The sequence below is a fragment of the Mercenaria mercenaria genome, unplaced genomic scaffold (assembly GCF_021730395.1).
Source record: "Mercenaria mercenaria strain notata unplaced genomic scaffold, MADL_Memer_1 contig_2049, whole genome shotgun sequence".
Classification (NCBI taxonomy): domain Eukaryota; kingdom Metazoa; phylum Mollusca; class Bivalvia; order Venerida; family Veneridae; genus Mercenaria; species Mercenaria mercenaria.
The window spans coordinates 2,842-16,520 of record NW_026460080.1 but is presented as its reverse complement, the minus strand read 5'-3'; the positions used below and the strand labels follow the sequence as shown (position 1 = coordinate 16,520).

The following is a 13,679-nucleotide window of genomic DNA, read 5'->3' as shown; positions in this document are numbered from 1 at the left end:
ATTTCAGTCATGTAACGGCGGACAGTTAACCTAACCAGTGTTCCTGGATTCTGTACCAGTACAAACCTGTTCTCCGCAAGTAACTGCCAACTTCCCCATATGAACCAGAGGTGGAGGTCTGATGATTTCAGACACAATGTCGTTTATCAAATAGTCACGGAGAACATACGCCCCGCCCGAGGATCGAACTCACGACCCCGCGATCCGTAGACCAACGCTCTTACCTACTGAGCTAAAAAGCAAACCTTAAGAACCAAAAACGTATGTACTCAATGCCTTTTCAGAAAACAGAGCAACAACAAACACCCTTAAGGGCCCGACGAAACAGGCCAGAAGACAGATATCAAAACAGTTCAGTCCTGGTAGGATTTAAAAACTACTTATCATAGAGAGTCCCTCCCCCCCTCCACGCCTCTTCCGTCAGACACAATCAAAGAGGGAAGCGTAGTGTCCAACTGTAAATGGGTTGAACACTAAACATGCGGTATGTCTCAAAACAGTTGGGTCGTAACCTCTTTTAATAAAACGTTTTATAATTTTACCAAATACATTTGGAAAATTACCATGACCCAAATTCTTACAAAGTTTGTAAACCACATCCTCATAAAAAACGGGTTTAGAAATACCATATCGCAGAAGTGTCTTTAAATTACTATTGAATTTTAAAACTAAATCAGAATTACGATAGTAAAACTAAGCAAAATATTTACGCAATTTGTAATAACGGTAGCCTTGCTGAAGAAGTTTACTTGTAATATATTGAATACGTTCATTGAAATGCTTGACATGACCACACGCTCTGGCAAACCGAATTAATTAAGAAATATATATCCCATAAGATGTAGCCTGTGGTTATACCCATCCAAATGGGGAACATTTACAATACTAAAATTAAAATAACCCCTCTTGTCATAAATGTCGGTATGTATAATATTGTCATAAATAGAGAGATGTTAATCTAAAAATGAAGCATCAGTATCCGAATTGTTAGTTTTAATTAACTGAAGCTCCCTAGGATAAATAGTACCCACCAAATGGCCTAAAAACGGATTATCCATATTAAGAATATCATCGAGATAGCGTGATGTATTATTAAATGCAGTTATAATATCTGCCTGCGTATCTGGAGAAAGGCTCAACATAAAGTCTCCTTCATACCAAATATAAAAACAAATCTGCGACAAGGGATGCACAATTTGTCTCCATGGGAATACTAATTACTTGTCTAAAAACTGCATTCCCAAACCTGATGTAAATGTTGTTGGATAAAAAGGACATGACTTTACAAACTTCGTCATAGGTCCACATTGTATAATGTTTAATAACATTGCTAGTAAAAAAAGCTTTATCAAAATTGCAAGCGAGAAATGTAACATTCTCTCTGGCAAAAGTCTTTTGAATTAGGGCAGTTAGTTTGTTATTTATTAAGTTATGTGGTAAAGTGGTATACAAAGTAGAAAAAAAACTTTAAAGCGTTGCACCAGAATTATTGTCTTTTTTATACATATAAATGTTATTTGATAACACAGAGTTAAAGATATGCAATACCTTCCTTAGAGTTCAGTATGTCTTTTATTTTTGCGAGGGTTTCAATTTTCGCTTTATTCGCGAGCCCCTACCTCTCCAGAAAATTAAACCTCGCGTAAATATTCACCATTAGTATAATTTTAATTCAAGCAGGATACCATTTTCACATTTTTGTGAATACTTAACCTCGCGAACACACTCAAATTTTCTAATTGTTGAAACTTTGACCCTGCGAAAACATGTGTGTTTATTGTTCTATGTGTACACTAAATTGTAAGACTATCGGTTAGTATTTTTACGATATTTGTAAAATAACAAATGGCGTGTTAGTTGTTTTATTCAGAATATAACATAATAGCTGTCGTATCATACACTTGTTGTTTAAAAAGTACAGCCGACATTTCCAACATGGCCTCCTAAAATAAGACCATATATACATTTTTGGCTGATCGCCTCTAAATACAGTATAAAAATGCAAGTTGTCACAATTAGACCAAATGAAAATATTGTACACACAAGTTTTCGAATACATTACTTATATTTCATTTATCATTGATACATGGTCTTGTGTGTTACCATGACGTTATTATACATCATTGTACGTTGCGTAGAGGGCACATTGGGTAAGTGTTAAGGTCAAATCTGAAACAGAATCTAATGCATAGAGTCTGATACTACTGTTAAAAGCGTGAAGATATGTTTGGCTAGATAAGTTTTCCAAGAAGTCCACAAGGATATGTTAACGACGACAAATATCATGAGCTCAATTGCTCATTCTGAGTATTTTGAGCAAATTTGATTTGAAAGGTTCGTTATTAGTAAAGTCATACACATAAGCAAAGTAATTATTGCGCGCTAAAGAGCGTTCAACATTAATGTACACCTTTATCGAAATAAATGTCACAAAAAGTGCACTACCTTTCTGAGAAGTCGATACAACTTCCGCTTCACCAGTATCATTTTTGGTTTTCTCTTCTGCTACAACTTCAGATAGCGCTTCTGTAATGTACATGTTATGCCATATAAAGAGGAGGGGACGCTTAATTACTCATTTAGTGATGAAAACTTCAAGATAATATTGTAAAAGTGTAATATGAATATATAGTCAATAAATGTTATATCAACTTGACTATAATACCTTTCAATTGCCCCTGCTCTTGTTTATTTTCTAATCCTGAAGTTGATCCCATCTCTGAAAAAAAAAGAAAATAATGCACTTTAAAAACGGTTTACTTAACACATTTTTATTAAGATGAATTCACTTTTTTTTTTGTTTTCAATGTCGGACAATTACCCAGGATGATTAGCCGTTGTAATTTCATAAAAATACGAAAATCTGAGAAATTAAGTGAATTTAAAAGTAGAAATGTGCCGTATTTGAAAGGATAATTTGATAGCTACAAAAATTGCAATAAAATCTGTGACCAAATTAGAACTGGAACGATTTAATTAGGAAAAGCGTCTCTTAAGGTTAATCTCTGGTTGAAATCCTGTGAAAAAGAAATTTTAATCATGTCCACGTGGAAATGTTAACGAAGACGGATTACCAAATGTGGACACCATACGACCTCGATTGCTCAACTTAACTTGCTGAGTCCGGTAACAAAAACATTAGGTAAATTAATAGTTATAACCATTTCAATTATTAATGTTCTATAAACTTTTAGAACATTTCAGAACTTTAAAGTGGGACTTTGCCATACCAAACACGGTATTAATATAGAAATCAAAAATGATAACAACTCCAGGGAAAATGTTATTTGGCCGGTGCGATTAAAAACGTTTCTCTTCAGATTGATGTCTGGTTACAACCCAATGAAAATGAAATTTCAATTATGTTCATCATGACGGACGACAAAAATGGACAATTTTCGACATCAGTTCATGTGAGCAACTTATTATTCGAAAGTAGGGTACAAATAGGCAATATATCCTACTTTAGAAAATTGGAAGATTATGGCATTAAAATTATTGTATTTTGTATACACATAATTGTTACTTGATGAGTTAAACACAGAGTTACAGATATGCAATATCTTCCTTTGAGTATATATATCTTCCACTTCACTAGTTCCAATTTTTCCTTTTCTTCTGCAGCAAATGAGGATAGCCCAACTGCATTATAGCTTAATGCATATTTAAGATATATAAATGAGAAGGGATACTAATTATTCATTTAGTAAAGAAGTAACAGATGATGATATACCTGTCTGAGAAGTCGATAAATCTACTTTAGGAGAAGAACTCGATAAGACTTGTCTTTCGTTCTAATCCTTTCAATCAACTGCACTTGTAATGTTTGTATATAAATATAATTATGTATGTTGTTGGGGATAAAATGTGTTTAAACTAAAGCTACTTCCTCAATCTCTTCCATCTTTTTTTTGAATTTATTGACAAAATGAGATAACTTACATAACAGATAAATATTACACATTAATCATATAAACAGTTACTTAATAGGTAATGGAAAATACACAAAATATATTTTTATGCTGAACATGACTACTTTACTAGTATTCATATCAGTTCAACAATACTACCAAATTCCATAAGATGATTTTTAAAAGCTCTAGTTTATGTTAATGTCTACTTCTGGGGCCGTATTCATATGGCATCTTAAGTATAAGTTTTGACTTAAGTTTAAGATTTTACTTAAGTTTGTCGTGATTTCAACTTAAGTCTAAGTAAAAACTTAAGTTCTAGTCATAAAACAGCTAAAACTTACGATACGTAAAAAATGACTTAAGTCAGAAAATAGAATAGCGTGGTGAGTACGATTAAAGTGTTGTTTTCAGATAAAAGGACTTTAAACATAATTGTGCATGTTGTATCTGTTTGAAATTAATGTTGTTTTTTAATGTTTTCGTCCACAATAAAAAACAAGAATTACTTATTAAGTTGTTTTATGAATAACAAATATACTTAAGTAAAACAAATTTCTAACCTAAGTAATACTTAAGTAAATAATCAATTTCTTATACCTATACTTAAGATGCTTTATGAATACGGCCCCTGAAGTAGATTCCGTCTCTAAATAATGCACTATGAAAAGAGTTTCGCAAATGTAAACAATATTAAAAATTCCTATTGAAGTGACATCACTAATTTGCATTCAAAACCGTACCATTACCACGGACGTTATACCTGTGATCATTTAAATACAGTACAACCTCTCCAGAAAGCCCCCTATTACGCAAAAACTTCTCTATAATAACATCATTCAAATTTCAGAAATATACTACCAAATTACCTCTCCAGAGCAACAGCCTCTACATAACAGTTAATATTTGAATTTCCTAAATGGTGTTGCTCTACAGAGGTTGCGCTGTATTACGGAAAGTGACTTTAAAGACAGGACTTTACGCTGCTGTTCAAAGAGTGATTGTAGAGCAACACAGATAGTAATTAAGTTCGTAAGAAAATGATAACGACGAATGACAACAAACGATAGATATTATAGGACTTCAATCCGACAACTTGACTCTTTGGCTCCGGTAAACAAACGATAATTTGTAGAAGGAAATAGTAATGACCAAATTAATCTATCTATGTATACGCAGCATCACAAATGAATATGTTCTATGCTTTTATTATACAGATAATGCAATAATACATCTACCAAATCCTCCCTGTCATTTATTTCAGTTTGATCTTATTTGACAAACAGAGAAAACTGCTCGAAAATATGAATGATAAATAGGAGACGGCATTCTACTACTTTATAAATAAACAAGGATACCCGTTTTAAACGAACACCAAACAAACATTCGAATCAGTCAGTAAATCATGTCAACTTGCCCTGTATTCTTTTTAAACGCTCTTGCTCTTGTTTATTTTCTACTTCTGAAGTGGATCCTGTCTCTAAAATATGTAAATAATGTAACTTAAATAACGTTTCATCAAACTGAATGTAAAGAATGTTAATATGTTTCATTAAAATGATATCACTTAGGCCACACCAAACTGATTACTTGGCCAAAGGATTTCCTGCACCATTTTTTTTCCAAAATCAAAAACAAATATTCTTTTTTGAAAATCAGCTTCCGCTCGCTTCAGTTTTTGCAGATCGATTTCAAAATTTCAGAGCGGGCATTTTTCACTGTTTAAGGGCCTTATTGTCACTGTGAAGCGACAGTAATTCATAAAATATAATATTTTTAATCTTAATTGTCCATTAAAACACAAGAAGAACATGTTTGAGGCTCTGTGTTGTCCCAGTTTGCAAAACTGACAGCCGAAATGACAGTTAGATTGTGTAAATAAATCCTTTAAAGACCATTAGAAAGAGTTTCCGCAAATCATATTTTTCTCAAGATGAACATCAATATCTCATTATTTAAAACAGTGTCATTTATTAATGGCCTACTTTTTTATTTTTCAAGTAGAGTTGAAATACAAGAATATTAAATAACTTTATATAGATCTTTTTTCAGATTTGTGTAATGGGTACCATCAGATATAATTATCAAAAAGAAACTGAAAATGATAATGTATTTATTATTAAGACTTGCATCATCAAAAATAAGTCCTTCCTTATCTGCCAAAGTTAAATGTGAAATCAAAGAACAACAGAAAGGGCAAAATTTTTCATTGAATTTACAAGTGAATTTGGCCATCAGTGCATGATGGATTTCCTAGCATCTGGTGAAATTGCATTGAAAGTTGACAGACACTGTGATATATATAGGTCATGAGTACATAATGTACTGGTGAGTTGACTGCAGAATTTTCCATGATTTCTGTTATACACTACATGAGAGTAACAGCTTTATTCTTATGTAGTGACATAGAATCTAAGGCAAAACCCTATGTGGGCAGGGTACTGGCTTGCTTAAGATACAAACTTAACAAACACATTAGTTCTATACTCTAGAAATATGGTCAAATTGCTAGATTTTCTTGTATCCATCCGCCTGTTGTCCCTCCAGTTTGTAATGTCTAATGTTTGTAATGTATTTTGGGAACAGTTTGTAATTGAACCTTCAACATTTAAAAATCTTTATTTCTTTTATGTATTTTCAAGCCGTTCTGATATGTTTTTGCAGTGCTTTTTGACTTTTGTGACAAGGTTTTTAGTTTTTTTCTTCATATTGCTCCTCGCCCACTCCAAAAAAGGTGAAATCCAAAACCACAAACAAATATTTTTATTTTCATTTCGCTCGCCCGCTCCTAAATGTTTTGGAAAAAAATCCGATGACCAGGAAATAAATTTGGTGTGGCTTGATCTAGGTTCAATATCAATTCATTTAAAGCAGATATGAAATATTGCATGGTATCAACATTACATTTTAATCTATTCAATTAATGTTATCTGAAACCCCACAGTTAGATATATGCAATACCTTTCTCAGAGTTCCATGTATTTTGCACGTAACAACTATTATTTTTTTGTCTTTTCCTCTGTAGCGAACGGAGATAGCCCCTCTGTAATATGTTAGTTATTTAGTGAATGCCAATGCCATGCCAACTTATCAATAAACGGCATGTTAATTTGCCTGGACTACCTTTTAAATGCGCTTGTTCTTGTCTATTTTGTTTTCCTAAAGTCGATTCTGTCGCTAAAGTATGTCGATAACCCACTTTATACAGCGTTGCGCCAATGCAACCAATGCAAAGAATACTGAAATTTTCATTTATATGGGAACACTTTTTTATTTCCATACCGTGCCATTACATATGAAGCTCAACCATGGCAATTAAAATAAAATAGAGAAGATATGGGGGGTTTACAAGCGAAACTTTACCCTATTGAAACCGAAACTGGATAGCAATTTAATGGCGTCTCCTGAGAGGGAAAATGAAATTTGACAGGTTTCGTTATCTCTTAATGTTATACAACTATTTCAGAAGGCTGACCGAAATACACTGGATAGTCCATAAAATAAGGTTAGCGACATCGGACAAGAGACCCCATGCAATCTCGGTCACTCATACCGAGTCGTTGGTTCGTGTAAGCAATATACAATTTGAAAAATATCAAATGAATGTTTAACGTCAAAAGTACAACATATTCTAGAAAAATACAAATAAATGTTATCTGAGAAAACAGAGTATACAGATAGTACAATACATTTCTGATAGGTTCATCCTAGAAATCATAATGATCAATTTTGCTTTTCTGTTCTGTAACGAATAACTTCTCTTAGACTATAAATAACATACCAAACTATAAGACTAACCATTCTATAAATATTATATCCACTTGCCTCAAATGACTTTTAAACGCTGCATTTTATCTTGTTTATTTTCTACATTTGAAGTTATATTATTTTCATAAGAAGTGCATGATGTATGTTGTTGTCCTCGTACATGTATTCCCTAACATTAGGGTCCTTCACATTTTGACCTTAAACGTGTGCCCGCTTGATCGAAGATTTCTCAATTTATTTCTCAGATACAACATTCAATCTCTATGTCATTGCTATCTAGACCTTTGACGTAGTAATCCGCGAAGGAAGACTGGCTAATCTACTGGCAACATGCGATAACAATTAGAAGTTTGCTGCCACCTAACTATCAGTAAGAATTTCTAACAATTTCTTAAACGTTTTCAAGTTTGGCTTTGACATGTTTGCTTACTTGCTGAATAAACCATAGAGGTTAGCGTCAAAATCTAAACCGTAAGGCAATAAAGGAATTATGAGATTGTCCTTTTAGGGTTATATTGCTACTGAATAAGTTTTAGTTGCCCTTAAGGAATTATAACAAACTGATCTGTTCTAGTCTAACAAATACAAATTAGTAGCAATAGAACGTGCACATTTTATACCCAAGTAAATGCTTATTGATAAAATCGCTGCTACCAAACGTGTAGTACCTTTTAGAGAGGTTGAAACATCAAACATTCCACTTGTTTCAATTTCGGTGCTCCCTTCCTTTATGCAAGGTCTCTCTGTAATATACATTTTATTTAATATGCATTAAGACAGGAGAGGCCATTTCAGAAATTACCTGTTTGTGAGAATGTCATGGAATAAATTATAAGGTATATATGAATACTAAACTAAAAGCCCAGTGAAAAATATATAAAGGATATTTCATGAGTGTCTTTTTATACTGATTTTATAAAACAAGCTTTTCTTAGTGAAACATCACAATTTCTTCATAGACCATGTCAATTCGACAAACGTCTCCTTTACTTAGAACGGGGTCAGCCTCAAAGCTTAATGCCACGTAATACAAAAATTATGTAATGGCTTTATTTTATTCCCATCGCGTGAAGCATGTGATAAATGTAATAACTTGACACCCCTGTTGAAACAAAAAAAAAACAACAAAAAAAAAACACATGACTGATGACTTAGAGCAGCCACAGTTCTACGATTACTATGAAATTCACGTATCTTTGGGCTTCGAAAGAAGCAACCGTCCTATGACGGCTATCAGCCATAGGTTTAAGCGTGTAAAAGGTATTCATTGAAGACCGACAGACAAATAGAGCAATTTCGGCAAACTGAAATATTTATTACTTGTACTTGTATTTTCGAGTTGATAACATTTTTCAAACACAAATATTCGTTTCATTATATACCAATGTACCTTACATTCGAATTAAACTGACTTCCGTTGTCATAAAACACTTTCAACATCAAAGAACATTCCATGATCATTTGTTTTACTTTTAAGATAATTTGGGTATTCCGAGAATCCACAGGCTTGAATTGCCTTTTTGAAGAGATATATAACAAACTTATTCTTTGGCTAAATATTACTATTACCTGTTTTATATAAGGCTTCAACACAATGATCTAAGTCAACAGATGTCATTAGACTAATTTGAGCTCCAACAATTTTCGACAGTGTCTCTGAGATTTTCTCAAGGTGACGATTTCTCTTTCCTTCTCCGAACATTCTCCAGACGTGAATCAATCCTGTCAGTGACGTACTTTGAAATGGTAGTAATATACTCTGTGATTCAGACAATTTGTCCCCTGCTTCCAATTGTCCCGCTAAAATGAATCATAAAAAATGCAACTGTAAAAAATACAGTGAAACATTTTTTCAGTCACCACAAACAACACATTTACTGTTGCTGTGATAGTTAATACAATCTAGAAGATTCAAAATACTTTCCAATCAAAGAACGCAACAAATCAAAAGATATTAACTGATACGGCGGCTTTACTGAGTTTGTCCATGAGAGTTGATGTAATAAACTGTGCAACAAACCACACGCTCCATGTAAGTCATATAAAATGAAATTATGTTTAGGCCTATATATTGCGCATGCAGGAATGGTGTTGATTATATTAAAAGAGGTTTTAGGTCAATTTATAAATACATAGTCATTTCAAAATCAAAATTATTTTGTTGTTGTTCTGTTTCGCGGACAAAAAGAAAGACACAACATGCCTAACGCAAATAAGTTTCTCCCTGCCGATGACCTGTAGAGTTGAGGGAAACTTCATTACACATTAAATTTGCTTTTGGGTACTTCATACGATCTTCTGTGGTATTAATTAACATCAACACTTGAAACAATTCCATAATGTAATATTCGTTAAGAACAAAACTCTGACCATTGAAAACAAAGACATAACCGTGAAAAGGACAACACCTCGGACTCATTTGATTTCTTAAGGCCTTGTAACAGTTTTAAAACCGGTAGAAAGATAATCACCAAAGTTACAGCTTGAAAAAAGTGCATTATTCAATACCACCTTGAACAACTTGTGACGTTGTAGTTTTAGTTCAAGTCTGTACTATTTACATATAAGACTTTAACGAATACATTATGCATTAACCTAGAAAAAAGGTTAACGAATTCCTTGCAAATTAGAAGAACGTGGTGATGTAATTAAACTTGTGCTACATGTAATTATAAAAAAATAGATACGAAAAACAAGGTAATTGAACCTATAGGAAAAATCTTAATTACTTTTGCCAAACTTGGGCAAAGTTTACTTACACATTGTTTCAATAACATCTTGTAAATCCTGGGTTATAACTGTCCATGAAAATGAACACGAGAAACCCAAAATGTTGCCGACTGTATATGAAATGGCAGAGAGGTGGCTTCGACAGTGGTGACCATCCATATAGGCCATAACCTCCAACAGCCCCGTCAGTGAAGAATATTGCATTGGTATCAGAATGGATCCTAGTCTTGCAGGTCCAGGTTTTGCATCTGGAATATCTGCCATGTCCATAAACATTTCACATAGATCATCTATTAACTTCATGGACAGTTCACCATTCCATATAATTCTTGATTTTATGTTACGTTTGATTTGTTCTTCATCATATTCATTCTTCCCCTGAATAACTTCAACAAAGTTAAACAGTAAGTTAATAGCCTCTTTTTCTTTTTCCTTTTCGTCACAATTTGCTCGCATGACAGTCTGTAATGCTGCAAACGAAAACATACATAATAAAAATAGAAAATATTGCAGGTAATTTATGTTTGCTTTATGAATATTTTGCCATTACACTTGATGTATATTTATTACAAGATATTTACTTTTTCAGCGAAGACTAAAAATGTGTTTTTTTTCTCTCTCTCTCTTCTTTACACGTGCTCACTAACGTTTATAAAATGTTTTCATATTTGAGATTTATTTTTACCTTCCCCAGTTTTCTGCTTTCTGTCGTTAATAGCCATTCTTCTGTGTAAACCCATTATAAGATCTGTCATAAAATCAAGCAATCACATGAATAAAAAATAATGAAAAATATCATATTTTGATGGCTTTGTATCAGGTAACTCTATGCACATTCAATCCCAAGCCTACTGGTTATTATCTAGGAAGCATTCTGTTGCTTTTCTCCAAAAATGTTTGAAAGAAACAGATACAATTGATAAATATCATTTTAAACTAGCGATCAGCTTCTACACCGCTCCCGAATGTTTTGCTCTTATATTCGACCTATATTTTGACTGAATTTATTCTCTTTCTCAATTGGACATTTCTGAGATTGAATTCATGGTAACGAGGTGTCTGTATACGATGTATTTGGTAATGTTAGTGAAACTTGTATTCCTGTGGCATTTATTGATCTAAATCGTATAAATCTTATTTGAAATAATATGCTGCTGTATGTTACGCCGCGTGTTACGAAAGTATTGTCACATAATAGTAGTAGAACTTGCAGTCAGATTATCCGATGGTAAGCAAGAATCTACGGAAGAGCATGTATTAGTTCCAGATGCGTTTTATTTATTAACTCGAAATTTCGAGATACTAACTCGAAATCTCGACTAAATAACTCAAAATTCGAGTTACTTCAGTCGAAATTTCGAGTTAAGAACACGAAATTTCGACTTCGTATCTTGCCCTTTTATCCGCAAACTTTGAACGTCTGTCCATCTGTCAAAGGCCAAAAATGTAATGGACGACTTTTGACACTTCGAGATATGGTTAAAAGAGTGAAAGAAGTTTGACTACATCCCGGTCACTTTCTACGACCTCTCCTCAAAATTTAGGTCTATCCAGGTATCCAACCTTGGTCAGGTTCATACAAGGTACCGTTTATAGGTCCTTGCCATATGGGCTCAAACTAGGTCGAAAACTTCAAGACTTAACTTTTGTAGTTAATAACTCGTAATTTCGAGAAACGTAACTCGAAATATCGACTTAATAACCCGAAATCGACTAGTAACTCGAAATATCGAGTTTCTAAGTCGAAATTTCGAGATACGTTACTCAAAATTTTGAATTAAAAACTCAAAATTTCGACATAGTAACTAGAAATTTTGAGTTACTAAGTTAAAGTGACTCAAAATTTCAACTTAATAAATAACGTACACCTGGCACTAATGCTCTTTAGTAAGATCTTGTTATCAAAACAGGTACGTTTCTTAACCAGTGGCAAATTTATTATTATTATAACTGATAGCTGAATCCTGAATTTGCAATAATGTAAATAATTTACTTACTGCGAACATCCTTTACCGTACAGTCGACGTCTGACATTTTTGAATTAGTAATGTCAAAGCCACTATTTACTGCGTTCAGTAAATCCGTTTTGAACTCGTGGAGTTCCTGTATGCTGCTTATTGCAGACTGTATATCAATATTTCCCGAGCCCGTCCTAGATATTATGCGGTCAACCTCGTCGAGGGTGTTTGGATCAATACCGGAAGCGAGCTGCTGTAGAGCATTAGTAACATCAGTTCTATAAACGGCGTAGTCAGCAGCTGTTATACTCATTTCTGTTGGGTGTCCTTGTATGTCATTTCTATTTGTTTGTAGAGCATATATGCTAGCCCTATCATGAGAATTCAGACTTTTCAGGAACAGTCTTTTCACCACTATCATTAGTATGGTCATATCCCAGGTGTTAACATCTGCATTCACTGGAGCATGCGGTGGGAATAGTATCTTTTTTTGCTCAGGCAGTATATTTTTAAAGAGTGCCTTGTTCTTCAAAAGTATTACTTCGAGGAGTTGTCCAGATGCTGCTGCTTCTCGTTCTACTAGTCGTCTTAGTACGAGCAATCCACCCTCACCGAGCAGCAAAATATGTCTCACATACCTCTCGTTATCTGCAGTTGCCATGTGAATTTCTTATCCTGTGAATTAATAACATTATTGTATACAGAAACGCTAGGAACGTGTTTAATTCATATTTAGATTATTTAGCTAAGTTTATAACAAAGTTCGTAACAAAAAATGCGGCAGCAACATTAAAAACAAGGCATTTTGAGTCTTTAAGGGATGGGTTGGGTGGGGTGAGATTAGGGTGTAATATATGATTTTATATAATTTCAATAAGGGAATAGTTCTAGCATCCAAAAGTGCGTATGCAAAATATCTGAAATTGAATGGGTATCAAATTGTGAAGTACATGATTTTTTCCAATTCAAAACCGATTAGCTTGCTCCGCTTTTACCAATAATATTCGTCATACAACTATAACAGATCGAATGACAGCAACAGCACCTCTATGTTTATAGTTCCACAATCATTTTCCCAAAGACGAATACAATTTTAACAGTTACTGTATTCTTATTGACTTTATTGTAATACAGATCCACAACATGATGGATGAGCGAGCGCCCCTCGTATATGTACTTTACTATAACAAAGAATCACTGAATGTTCTATGGGTGAGCTCATTCACGCCAAAAGGTATCACATATATACATTTTAACGTAGAATCACAACATGCCCTATAGGCGAGCACCTTTATACAGGTAAGAAGTCCCA

General features: G+C 33.6%; 1 protein-coding gene across 3 annotated transcripts in view; it reads right to left on the bottom strand.

The window, feature by feature from the left end:
* LOC128552108 (uncharacterized) overlaps positions 1 to 13,034 on the bottom strand; it is a 40,180-nt gene extending 27,146 nt beyond the window's left edge. For all 3 annotated transcript variants that reach the window (XM_053533119.1, XM_053533121.1, XM_053533120.1), the window contains exons 1-8: positions 12,407 to 13,034; positions 11,095 to 11,157; positions 10,439 to 10,879; positions 9,249 to 9,479; positions 8,348 to 8,422; positions 5,329 to 5,391; positions 2,666 to 2,719; positions 2,446 to 2,526 (exon numbers count right to left, since the gene is read on the bottom strand). In XM_053533119.1, the coding sequence (XP_053389094.1) occupies positions 2,446 to 2,526; positions 2,666 to 2,719; positions 5,329 to 5,391; positions 8,348 to 8,422; positions 9,249 to 9,479; positions 10,439 to 10,879; positions 11,095 to 11,157; positions 12,407 to 13,028 (1,630 nt within the window). In that variant the 5' untranslated portion in view covers positions 13,029 to 13,034. The remainder of the gene's footprint in view (positions 1 to 2,445; positions 2,527 to 2,665; positions 2,720 to 5,328; positions 5,392 to 8,347; positions 8,423 to 9,248; positions 9,480 to 10,438; positions 10,880 to 11,094; positions 11,158 to 12,406) is intronic.
* Positions 13,035 to 13,679: the final 645 nt, after the last annotated feature.